The sequence below is a fragment of the Rhagoletis zephyria genome, unplaced genomic scaffold (assembly GCF_001687245.7).
Source record: "Rhagoletis zephyria isolate East Lansing unplaced genomic scaffold, Rhagoletis_zephyria_1.1 Rzeph_scaffold_02289, whole genome shotgun sequence".
Classification (NCBI taxonomy): domain Eukaryota; kingdom Metazoa; phylum Arthropoda; class Insecta; order Diptera; family Tephritidae; genus Rhagoletis; species Rhagoletis zephyria.
In genome coordinates this window covers 11,205-25,092 of record NW_016159373.1, presented here as the reverse complement: position 1 = coordinate 25,092, position 13,888 = coordinate 11,205, and the positions used below count along the sequence as shown (strand labels likewise).

The 13,888-nt window shown below is 37.4% G+C and overlaps 1 protein-coding gene across 2 annotated transcripts in view; it reads left to right on the top strand.

The window, feature by feature from the left end:
- stc (nuclear transcription factor, X-box binding stc) overlaps nt 1-11,129 on the top strand; it is a 49,842-nt gene extending 38,713 nt beyond the window's left edge. Inside the window, exons 3-6 of one of the 2 annotated variants that reach the window (XM_017620919.1) lie at nt 7,643-9,268; nt 9,333-9,514; nt 9,777-10,128; nt 10,211-11,129. In XM_017620919.1, the coding sequence (XP_017476408.1) occupies nt 7,643-9,268; nt 9,333-9,514; nt 9,777-10,128; nt 10,211-10,312 (2,262 nt within the window). In that variant the 3' untranslated portion in view covers nt 10,313-11,129. The remainder of the gene's footprint in view (nt 1-7,642; nt 9,269-9,332; nt 9,515-9,776; nt 10,129-10,210) is intronic. The other variant, XM_017620918.1, reaches the window with a different exon arrangement.
- The last annotated feature ends 2,759 nt before the right edge of the window (nt 11,130-13,888 follow it).

Genomic DNA, 13,888 nt, shown 5'->3' with positions numbered 1-13,888 from the left:
ATATATATATATATATATATATATATATATATATATATATATACACATATGTATATATACACATATGTATATATATACATATCGAGGGATTATATTCAGTACCCTCTATCTGCACTTTTCACAAGAATGAGAATCTGATGTAAAAATCCTCCTAAGACTTAACTGTCCGATTCCTGTTGCTACTATTTCGGGAAAGCTTACCGGAAATTTCCCAAAACCTTATGACCTTGTTCACATAACGGTTGTTTGTAACAGCCAAAACAAATTGAGATAGATATAGACAAATATATTCACAAATGGTCAGAATGAATAGAGAAGTCGATTAAGCTATGTCTGTCTGTCCATCCGTCCGTCCGTGCACAAGATAACACGCGCAAAAATTGAGAGATCTCAACGAAATTTAGTATGGATGTTCTAAGATAGGTTGGCATTGAAAATGGGCGAAATCGGACTATAACCACGCTCACTTCCACATATAACGGTATTTTCGAAAAATGCAACAACTAAGATGTTTCAGTAAACATTGGATCCAAGTTTTTGAAAATTAGTGTGTGAAGTGAAATTTGGGTAAAAAATAATATGAAATTTTTGGAAAATGGGAGTGACCCCGCCCACTTATGATGAAATGTTGTATCTCAGTAGCCAATTCACCAATCCTTACCAAACTCGGTACGAGCCTTGGTTAGGGTCCGGTCAAGAATCAGTTGAAAATCTTTGAAGGCGGGCAATACCCACGCCCGCCTCCCATATAACGGTAAATTACAGAAACATGAAAACTGCGATAAATCAGTAACTACGGAAGCTAATTCACTCAAAATCGATGATTGCAATAACCACTCAGCAGAAAAATTGATTATTATAAATTTTTGGTCAATGGAAGTGGCGCCCCCCACTTATGACCACAAATGTGTATCTCGGTAACCGATTTATCAATTTCTACCAAACTCGGTGCACTTAATAACCTTGGCACGGAAAAGCAATTATTCAAATCGGACTAAAATTACACTCGCTTCCCGTATAACAGTAAATTTCAGAAATACGAAAATCCGCTATTTCAATAACTGAGAACGCTGAGCTACTCCAAGTTAGTAGTTACAACAATCTCTTAGCAATAAATAAGACTACTATAGACTTTTAGGAATTGGGCATGGCACCGCCCACTTTGGGACTACAAAGGTGTATCTCGGTAACCACTTCATCGATTTCTACCAAACTTCGTTCAATTACATAAATCATTAAGTCATTATCATGCAAAGGTAGTTTAGAGAAAGTTGAAACGACGATATGTCATACCTGCGCCGGGTAAATAAAGTTCGGTTTCACCCGAACTTATACTTCTATTCTTGTTTATGGTAACTTTTATTAATAAAAGCTTTTACTATTGACGAAGTTCGTATTTTAATTATAGTTTTAATAATTAAATTTGAAAAATCCAAGATTACACATGCAGATCTTAGAAGTATAGTTCTCTTTCCTCTCATCAGTTTTCTAACTAACCTAGGCTTTCGCGAAATCAAAATGAGCTGCCTCCACAGCTTGCTCGCCGTAAAATCCTAATTCTCGTTGTTTTCATTTGCAAAATTCCGGAACATGAGCAAATATCGCATTTACCTTCGGAGTGACACTAATATTTAAAACTTTGTACCTCCTTTCAAATAATTTAGTATAATAACAAGTCGAATTTCAACCGGAAATCCAGCCGATTTTCACTTCGCGTTAAATGAATGATGTCTTTTTACGTGTTTTCAAACAATTGCACAGTATTTCGACTATATGGAGGTAGGTGGAAAAAAGTCGAAGCTTCGTGCGATGAGAAATGAAAAATCGATTTGAAAACTAATTCGAATCAATACACTTTGGGATTTCTGTTTAATGCAAGGCGAATTCATACCAGGTGGTGTTACCGAAGCAGCTGATTTCAAGGCGAGTTGTGGTGATGTGTTTGTTGTATAATTTTTGTGTTCTTATTGTCGTCGTGCGTATAATTTCTTAGTGTAGTTTTTGGGGTTTATACTGCCGCTATCACCTTGTATGAATTCGCCTTGAGTTAATGCATCCATTTTGAATCACGGCGAATTTGATAAAAGCGCTTTATGTTTCAATATAAACAAGGCATGCAATCATAAAAACCAGAATTTTTAATTCGCCGCTAAAAACTCAAAAATTTTTCAGTGAGGTTCAGAATCGGCGTAGGGAAGCAACTTGAGGGTTGAAATTATTTCCATAACACTCGATAGAAGAATTTACTATTAAATTGCAAAGTCAGAATTGACATCAGCGATGACAAATAAGCCCCAGATGAGTTCTAACATCACAAAGTAGTTTTTGTGGAAATTGCAGATAGAAGGTATTGAATATAAGCCCTCAATATCAGGGATGCAAACCAGTTTTGAACCGAACCGGTTTTTGAACCGAACCGTCGCTTTTTTCGGGCATCGAACCGAACCGGTTTTATTTGAAAATGCCAAAACCGAACCGAAAACCACCCCAGAAAATGGTTCGGTTCTGTTCAAAATGAAAATCCACTATAGCATTTTTCATGTTTTGTAATACACATCTTTGTCTATAAATTCAATCCGTAAGGTAAAACGGCAAATTTTTTTTTTTATAACACCTACGTGAGTTGTAATTTCGCCCCTATAAACAATGATTGAAATATTTTTATATGGAACAAAATACTTAACAACGCCAGCAAAAAAAATCTAAAAATGAATGCGAGTTTTAAAATAATTCAAACTTGCTTTTAACACATTACAATGAAATTGAATGAGTTATATAAAACTGCATACTTCGATTTTTTTAGTTCTGATTAAAAAATTGTATATTTTGAGGCAATTTTTAAATTTGTAGATTTTTTCTAATAGTCGTGCAAAGGTTTAAATTTGTATTTATACGGTTGCCGCTATATAACGAGTTATACTTTTATAAAAAATTAATGAACATTATACCAACAAAAGAAAAGTAGTCAAATGCCGCACTATTATCATTTTGACCATAGGTATACTTGTACATTTGTGGTTTCAGATCCAACCTACTCAAAATGAGGGTTCCAACATTAAGCCAACATTTTGAGTGTCAATTCAAAATTCTGAGTATGCTGTTTTTGTCTACTCGACTAGGCTCACGTCTTGTCCAAACCTTAAAAGAGTTTATGAACATTTTTCTAATTTCCCCTTGATTGCGTTGATTTTAAATTTTTTTGTTTGGTTAGGGTATTACGCATTTTCTTCCATATAAAAAAAATCTCACATACGTTGTATGGAACAAAATACGTGAAAATTGCCAAAAATGAACTTAAAGTTTAAAAGTTATTTTTAAAAAATTTTAAATTTAGATGAAACTTTGCAGCATTTTCATAAATTTTGCACAAAGTATGAAGTCTGGAGTTATATGGTTAAAAAGAAAAATAAACATTAAATAAACAAAAGAAAAATAGCCAAAACTTGCTAAAATGTCGCGCCCCAATTTATTTTTCCACCACTATACATGTAGATATTTGAATATTTTTATATATTTTTATATTTGAGATACTCTTGAATCGGTTCTTGTGCCGGTACAAGTTTTTTCTAAGTGGTTCGAACCACTGAACCGAACCGCACCGATTTTTGGAGTGTTTTGCAACCCTGCTCAATATATACATACATTCATTTTTATATGTAAGGTCGCACAACTTGCGTTTTCCAGTAGTTTTTTTTTTTGTTTGCAGTTGAGTTCCGCGCACTCGACCACACACACAAAAGTGAGGTTATATCTGTAGTCATAAGCAATAACCGCCTAAGTCGACTTAAGAAAGAATTGAGTTATATATGCTATCGTTTTCTGCAACTACTATTCCACGTATATGTGAAACTCCCATCTAGTTACCTAGGCTATTTAAAAAAGTTATAGATGAAAATATTTTGGTTTCCCCATAATGTTTACATTACAATCCAAGTCTTTAAAGCGTTTTTTCTCGAATTCAGGTTTTTCGATTTAGGCGATTATTGCTTATGACCATAGATATATGTACAAATGTCATCTAACCATAGGCAAACCAATTACGCACCGTTATTCCTCGTAAGTATCTCAATGCATTTACATAATTAGTTTGATACGTTTTTATAACACTCAGTAGGTGGCAAAAGATTCGCCAAAATTGTGACACCATATTTGGCTTCGTATGCGGTAGAGCAAGGGTTCCCAAACTTTTAAGATAATGGGAGCCTTACTAAAAACTTTTCATTTTATGGAACTCCACATCAAATTACTAAAAATCAAAAGCACTGCAATTTAAATCTGAATAACTGTTTTAGTAGTATAGTACAGGGGTTCTTAAACTTTTAAAATGATGGAACCCTTACTAAACAATTTTAATTTTACGGAACCCCACACCAAATTACTAAAAATCAAAGGCAGTGCAATTTAAATATGAATAAAAGCTTTTACTAGAAATAGTAAACATACTTTAAATTTTAATGTAAAGAATAAAATTGTCTCGCTGTTATTAATTATTGTATAAAATAGTAGTTCGATATAATGTCTGAAAGCTGTATGCGCATTTCCGGGGTAGCATCCAATTTCGACCTGAATTACGTTGTGACAGCATAAGATGGCCTTTTTAGCGACTTAAAGATATTTACTCCTAACAGTAACCCAAAACTCTTTCAGAGACCCAAGTGTGGGTTTTGTACCAAACCTATATTACTACTACCATCCGAAAAATAATCTGACAAATATTTCAGGTGATTTACCAAGTATCCAGTAATGACATTTCACATTTCATTTGGCAATTCATCGCGTTCCTTGTAGAGCTGCAAAACTATCGATGGTTGGACCATTCGATATTTTCGATAGTTTTGGGCATCACCATTCGATAGTATCGATACTATCGGTAAGAGAAAAATATGGGATCCTTGCTACGGCACTATTTATATTGAATGTGGTAATATGTATTAGTAGAAAAAACAGAAATGTTAGTTTTAAACACCATTTTGGTGTGCTTTATTAAAAATAACAAATACGTTATTTTAAGCAACAAAAACAACACGTTGCAAGTCTAAGTTTTAGACAATTCACAAAAACGAAAATTCGAGTTTTTCGAGTAATCAAAATTTCGTTAGGTTTCTTAGAAAATTTTTGAGTATGTACTTTTGTAGTTTGAAGAAGCTAGGTCTCACTGTTAATTTTTGCCAATTATTTATATTTGAAGGTTTCCGATAGTATCGCGATTGTGGCTACCATTCATCGATAGTGGTGTCAAATTGAAACTATCGATACTATCGATAGTGCCATCGATAGTTTCGCAGCTCTGGTTCCTTGTAGAAAGTTGTATGTAACCCTTTGGCTACAGCGGCCAACAACACATACCGGTTAGAAAAAAACAAGCTTGGCAAGCGCAAGCTCAACGCTCTTCTGTAGGTATGGCACTCAGTACGGCAATCATACCAACTACGAGTACATATGTATACTTGAAAATAGATAATTGCGTCTCGGTCAAACTGTTTATAGAACTTCTCTTTCTGTGTGCAACTCAAACCGACCGCCGTGCTTATTCATACCAAAACTAATTTCGCGGAACCCCGGTGACTTGTCTACGGAACCCTTGGGTTCCGCGGAACACACTTTAAGAAGCTCTGGTATAGTATGCATACTGGCTGCGTTTCATTATTCATTCCAGATAATCCCATTTCACAGCCAGAATAAACAGAAAGCGTTTGAAATATACGTTAACGTATCATCAGGAACGCTCTAAAGAATAAGTAAACAAAAAAGTTTATTCCAAACGTTCAGAATGAATAAAGAAATGCAGCCACTGTAAATTTTAATGAGAAGAATGAAATTGTTTCACTGTTATTAAATATTGCTTTATTGTTCGAAATTATGTCCGACAGCTGTATGCGCATTTCTGGGGTAGCATCCAATTTCGACCAGAATTTGTTTTTTTATATAAGTTTAAGCTGAAACCCCTGTTTCACAATAAGTTGTGACAGAAGGAAGCAAAGTTAAGATAGCCCCACTTAGCTACTTCATGGTATTCAACATATATGAGGCTGCAGAAAATAATCGTCTTTGTTCACATTGTTCAGTTTTTTTTTACACAGGGAATAAAGAAAAAAGCTAAACTTCGGATTATTAAGTGAGCTGGATCCCGTTATCCCTTGTAAAATTTGTATTTATGAATGGACCTTTCTTTTGTAGTTTTAAATATTACAGTAAAACTCTCTATCTATTCAAAGACCGCCAGATATTTTAACAGGTGTCGAAGGTCGATGCACAATTGTTTTCAACTTTGAGGTTTCAAGAAAACACAATGCAAAACAGTTGTAAAAGTTGTACAGATGAATTAGGCCCATGAATTTTATGGTATTTTCGCTTTTTAAAAGCCTGCGCTACGAAAGAGGCCGGCTAAATGGAATTAAAGCTGACATAGAAGTCATCACTGTTTACATTACGCCTATTTGGGACTTTAATACGAAGATAGATTAGGTTCCCGACTAGAGAAGAATGGGATGCAGGGCTACCAGTAGCAGAGGGATCTTTATCCATCTACACTGACGGTTCAAAGATGGAACAAGGAACCGGAGCCGGTGTCTACTCGAAGGACCTGCAGATCAACCGGTCCTTTCGCCTAGCGAACGACTGCAGTGTCTTCCAAGCGGAGATCTGCGCTATAGAGATGACGAAAGCCTATATTTTTTTCGACAGTCAGGCAGCACTGAAGGCAATAGGATCTAGAATAGTGAAATCGGGAATTGTATAGAAATGTCTCACCACGCTGGCGTCACTGAGCCGTGTCAACGTCACTCTATGCTGGGTTCCCGGACATAGCAATATTGAACGGAATGAATCGGCTGATGAGATGGCTAGATGCGGCTCAGAGATGCCAATAGAAGAAGCGGATAGATTCGTACTACCACCGTTTACAGATCACTTTATGAAAATTAATGAGTACACCGTGGCCGTGACGAATGACTTGTGGAACAAACGGGAAGACTGTGAGACCACAAGATTATTATGGCCGCGGCTGAGTAGGAAAAAGACAAGGGACATATTGAAACTTAATCGATCCGCAGTAAGAGTCCTTACCGGCGTCATCACAGGACACTGTGCTATAGCATCAATGCTGCAACGGTGCGAATACCAACGAGATGAGGAAGAGTGTCAATTGACCCCTATCTGTATCGATGTCCACGTCCACACACGAAGCGACTCAAGCACTTGGGTTCACGCTTCTGCAACAGACAGGCAAAGTAGCATAGGTGGAACTGTTGGATCTCTCGGCTTTATTAGGGATAGTAATCGGTTCAGTAAGGGCCGATTTCATAATGACTTAAAGCTACTCTTTCGATTTAAGTACGTGTTTCCTCCTGTCACTCACTAAAAGAGGGCACTCACAATGGACAATTCTGTCTCCGAATGAAAGTAATGATTATTCCACACACGCCCTCCTAACCTAACCTAACTAACGATGACTTTTAGATAAACCTTTGTGAAAGCATAAAAAACTTTCCTCGAATAAAGACATTGAAAATACAGAATTTATATTAACAAAGGATAATTTCGTAAGGGAAGGAAAAAACGTTTACTATTTGTTTTAAGAAATGGCGAAGCTTTTGATATTACAAACCTTAAAACTTTTATTGTACTCTTCATTACTTTACAGAAATCTTCACCGAAAAAAGTCTACCCTGAAAATGAGAAATTGTCACAACGTGAAAAGCTCATACGTGACATTGAGACACGTCGTTTGGAATGTTTGGTTTGCGTAGAGCCCATCAAAGCACACCATGCCGTTTGGTCCTGCAACAATTGTTATCACATACTTCATTTACAATGTATCATCAAATGGGCTTCATCATCCAAATCAGAGGACGGTTGGCGTTGTCCTGCATGTCAGAATGTCGTGAAGGAGGTGCCACGCGACTACTATTGCTTCTGCGGCAAGGTAAAGAATCCACCCTATACTCGTCACGATATCGCACACTCCTGTGGTGACACCTGCCGTCGTGTCGAAGGTTGCATACATGCTTGTACCCTCCTTTGTCATCCCGGTCCATGCCCACCATGTCAGGCCTATGTGAAACGCGAATGTGGCTGCGGCAAAACAACCAAGACAATGCAATGCTGCGTGAAAGAAGCCATTGAGTGCGAATCAATTTGTGGAAAATTATTGAACTGTGAACAGCACAAGTGCCCGGCTAAATGTCACGAAGGTAAGTGTGCGCCATGCGCCGAAAAGGTGGAGCAACAGTGCCACTGCACCAAGCAGGAGCGTCAAGTTGCCTGCACACGCGACTCTCACGATAAGCACAGCTACTCATGCGGCAAGCCGTGTGGCAAAGATTTAGCTTGCGGTAATCACAAGTGTAAGGACTGTTGTCACCCGGGCGAATGTCGCACATGCAAACTTAGTCCGGAAGTGGTTACCTCGTGTCCATGCGGTAAAATGCCAATCGTCGTTGGCCAAAGGCAATCCTGTTTGGATTCTATACCGGTGTGTGAAGGCGTATGCGGTAAGACCCTGCGTTGTGGTAAGCCCGCACATCCTCATCATTGCACCAGCAAATGTCACCTGGGTAATTGCCCACCATGCAACAAACAGACCGCCGTTAAGTGTCGTTGCGGCCATATGGACCAGCTTATCAAGTGTCGTCAGCTGTCGACGCGTGCCGATGATGCACGCTGCAAGAAGCGTTGCGTTAAGAAACGTTCGTGCGGCAAGCACAAATGTAATCAGGAATGCTGCATCGATATCGATCACATCTGTCCGTTGCCATGCAACTATACGCTATCATGCGGCAAACACAAATGCGACCAACCCTGCCACCGCGGCAACTGTCCGCCTTGCTATCGCTCGTCCTTTGAGGAACTGTACTGTGAATGTGGCGCCGAAGTCATCTATCCCCCAGTGCCCTGTGGCACCAAAAGGCCAGCCTGCAAGCGTCTTTGCTCGCGCTCTCATCCCTGTCAACATCCACCACAGCACAATTGTCACTCTGCATCCAACTGTCCACCATGCATGATGTTCACCACAAAGTGGTGTTTCGGTAAGCATGAACAGCGCAAAACCATTCCATGCTCGCAAGAGAGTTTCAGCTGTGGCTTGGCATGCGGCAAGGCACTACCTTGTGGGCGTCACAAGTGCATCAAAACCTGCCACGAGGGTGCATGTCAGACGCCTGGCGAGGTGTGCAAACAACATTGCCCCAAGTTGCGCTCCACATGCGGCCACAAGTGCATGTCGCCATGTCATGATGGCGATTGCCCGGATACACCGTGCAAGGAAATGGTGAGTCAAGTTAATGAGACCGTGTTTGAGTTTCATGATATAATTTTTTGATTTATACATATAGGTCGAAGTACAATGCGAGTGCGGCAACCGTAAACAGATGCGTTTGTGCCACGACTTGGCACGTGAATTCAGTCGCATTGCCACTGCCCAGTTGGCCTCTTCAATGGCCGAAATGCAACGCGGCAACTACATGGAACTAAGCGAAATTCTCGCCCCCGTTAAAATAAATAAAACAAATAAAACGTAAGTAAATTAAAATCACTTAGGCGATATGAGCGCCAATAAAGATGAAGAAATTAAAATATAAATCAATCTGTTAGAAAATGTTAATAGCAGTGAGGAAATGCAGGTTTTTAGGAAAAGGTATAATATACAAGAAATTAATATCATTTGAATTGATAGTATTTGATATAATATTGTTCTTCAAAATATAGGAAATTTAAACTATTTATAGCTGATAAAATACTCCTTACTATTTATATGCATGTATTTTTTTCACTGTCAGCTTGGATTGTAACGAAGAATGCCGTTTGCTCGAACGCAATCGTCGCCTGGCTATAGGGCTACAAATCCGCAATCCCGATGTGCCGCAAAAACTACAAACCAAATATTCTGATTTTATACGCAATTTTGCTAAACGTGACCCCACTTTGGTAAAATCCATACATGATGCTCTAACCAATTTGGTAAAGCTCGCTAAGGAGAGCAAGCAGAAATCACGTAGTCACTCTTTCCCAACAATGAATCGCGAAAAAAGGCAGCTGGTGCATGAAATGTGCGAAATGTTTGGTGTGGAGTCGGTTGCCTACGATGCAGAGCCGAATCGTAACGTGGTAGCTACAGCCTACAAGGATCGGGTGAGCTGGAAACATATGCGGCACACAAATATATGCCAATATCACAACGGAATTTTAAATTTATCTTATGTTTTAATTTCAGTCCTGGTTGCCTGCTACCAGCATCATGGAGGTTGTGCAGCGCGAGTCTGGTCAGCGTCGTGTGCCTGTGCCGAGTAACAATGCTTGGGGAATGAAGAGATAGAACTTTTTCCTATTAACAATTGGATGGTGAATGCGAATACAACATGAAATTGTATCGTTGAATAGATCGTTTGAATGTATGCCGTGTTACACTAGACAAACAAACAAAAAAAAAAACAGAAACTAGAGAACCAGGAGAAACGAGTAACATTAATCCAAAACCATCAAAACAAAAATATTCAATTCTAATATTACAACTTATAAATTCAAAAATATTGCATAATAATATAAAAAATAATAATATTAAAATTAACTAAAGTTTAGCCAAAAATCAAAATTACAAAATTGTCATTTCTCCTAATTGGCTTGTGTTATTTTTTCTAAACAATTTTTTGTATTGCTACCAGTGTCTTCTATTTCCTCTGCTATTGACAACTCATGGCCACTACCACTTCATTACTCCAAGTTCTGCGCACTTTAAATTGATTGTCTTTATAATAGTTTGCTTTTTACCTCCCTTTTATTAGCTCGGGATGTAACTATGTAATATTGATGCGCCTAAAAGATGCAGCGATTTCTATTCTCAAGTTACATCCTGATGACAATACGAATGGGAATTATAATAGCGAGGTTTTAGTTTTTTAAACTACAATTTTTTTTATTTACATCCAATTCTTTATATGGCTGAATATGAATTTGAAAATACTTATTTTTATTTACAAGACAATACTGCAACATTACAAAATACATACATACATACATACATACATATATATTACATAAAATACGGTGGAAGTAGAATGTGAGTATAAAAAAATTTAATTCTTCAGCGAAATACATACATACTTGTGAATGATTTGTACACAAAACAAAACAAAGAGAAACAAATGAGTAAATTGTGAATGAATCAGCCGTATGAATCATAAATATATTCCTGAATGTAAAGAGAAATCAAATTGAATAAAGTTGTTTATTAATATGTATGAATTGCGAAAATAATATAAATGTGAGTCTTATTGTTGTAATAAATTCTTTATTAAGGCTCTCAAAAGATTTTCTCCGGGTCGAAGTGGTTGTGCAAATGCGGCCATTCTGGGAACACATTTTTGCGCTATACTCACGGAAGAAAGAGTTACTGCAAGGTGAAATTATACCAGGTGTAGTAATGAAACAGCTTTCTGGCTTTATTTTCTTAGTTTTCATGGCATTCGGCTATCTTATAAAAATTTTTTCAAGCAAACTTTCAAATAAGATAGGGTCAAATCTTTCTTCTCGCTCTTATTAGTACACCTGCTCGTATAATTTCATCATAGAAGTACTGCCGGTTTCCCGAAAGCAATTTAAGAGAAACATTTTTTTCTTTTCTGTCAGTTTCCATATTAAATTCAAATAAAAAATAATTTTTCACATAAATTGCTTTCGTGAAACTGGCTATTTGAGTTTATTTGATGGGAAGTTCCATCGTCTGGCACCGGTGTTTGCTGGGAAAGAGCTATGGTGTTCACCCTCCGACTTCGAAAGCCTAAGACCGGGGGCTGTAGCGCAGAGATATCCAGACAATGTACGGTAAAATCTTAAATCATGAATTAAAGTAGATTAGATTAATTGTATCGTATCAATTTATAATAGGGGGTTTAGTCGCTAGAACTACATATACTTAAGAAAATCAAAAGAAACAGAAAACATGTTACGAAGTCTAAGATGAGCTTTACATACTCGGCGCATGCGTTAAACCTTGAACCTACGTACTGTGAATTTGTTCCAGTTCGTACTCTTGAAGCAATCCTGTATTCTATCCACCCCCTATTATGAATTTGCATACGATAAACGCTTGAAATCGTATCGTATGAAATCAGTATTCGTATTGTCGTTTTCATACGCCCGACAGATGCACTGTGGTAAATGACCGTGTATTTTGTTTACTTTATTTTGTGAATTTGAGAAATTCGAGGACATGTTTACTACAATATCAATTGCGTTTTTTTATAAATTTAAATGAAGGAAGTAATGAGATTCGCATAGAGGCTATCGAAAGAATAAATTTAAGAGATGCTTCGAATCCTCTGGAAATTAATTCTATATTGTAGAGAGCTCATATACATTTAAAGGTTCAATTATTAAGAAGTGCTTTTAGTTTATAGGGAAATTTTCGACTTTCCAAAGAAGCGGTTGTTTATATCCCAAGTGAAGCAGAAAACAAACTGCGTAAACTGAAAAATAAGTCCTCCATACCAAATATAATAAAGGTCTGCGCAGTCTTAAGATTTCTAGCCCAGGGATCATACCAACAGAGAGTTGGTAATGAGTCGTTACTTGGTTTAGCCCAAACTATTGTTTCCATTGTATTGAAAGAAACATGAGTGCTTTGCAAACCACTCGTAATAAGTGGATTAGCTCCACGTACACTGAGGAAGAAAAGAGAAGAGCAAAATCTAGCTTCTTTGGATCAAGTGGTATTCCCAGAGTAATTGGATGCATTGACGGGACCCACATTAAGATTGTGGCACCAGAAAAAAGTTTGCAGCATTTGTATTACTGTCGAAAAGCGTATTTTAGGATAAATGCAATGCTAGTAAGTAGAGAATCCAATCCCGTATAAAAATCGCAATCCGCAAGCTTGCGGGAATTGCGGGACTGAAAAAAAAAATATTATTTCCTCTAAACAGTTATATTCAAAATTGATATGTTAAAAAGACGATTTGATATAGAAATCTATATATTTACTAAAGGCCTGCAAATGTTGAACTATAAAACATAGCGACATGTGTCACATCATGCAAGTGCCAGTTCATATTTAGCCTGTTCCAATAGCAGTCCGGTTTACAGGATTTAGTCAGAACTTACAGGAAGTCGTTCCTATTGACATAAAACCTGTAAGTGGGAACACTTTTGAGAGAGTAACTGAGCAACTGTTCGTAGTCAGAAGTTACAGGATTTAGTCCGGAGTTTTTTTCCTGTAAGTTCATGAAAAGTGTCAAACGATCAGCAAAGAACCTTATATTTGTAAAAAAATGGAATTGAACAACGAAATGTTTGAATATATACAGATTTTAATAATAATAATTATATTTTTTTTTGAGTCTAGATTCTAGGCCGGGATACTTAGATCCACACAAAACCGCGGTTGTTCCTCTTGAAAGATTGTTTCGACGATACAAAACGAAGGCCAGCTTAGTGGGTCCAAAACACTAGGCTGATCCAATAGTGTGTTCGAAAGTTGTTAGGCGGTATTTTTGTCAAATGCTTAAATTTGCGTAGGCTTTGTCTTTTCCATAGACTTTGCTGCATGATGTTCGGCAAGATTTGTAACGAAAGGCTTGTAGCCAGTTGCAATTAGCGCATCAGTAGTCGTGATCCAGAATTAACAAGTAAGAAAGTCTAAGTTCGGGCGGAGCCGAACATTAAATACCCGGCGCACGTATTAAATATATGTTTTCCACCTTTCCGAAAGCTACCGCTACATGATAAGCCGGGGTGTATAGATTTTAAGTAAATTAGCGTCCTTAAATTTCGAAATATTGAAATTTCAAGCATATTTACCGAAATTTACCGTTATATGAAATGCGGCCTCAATTTTAGTCCGATTTCAACAATTTTCAACGGTTTGCTTTTATGTGGCAAGCACAATAACCATACC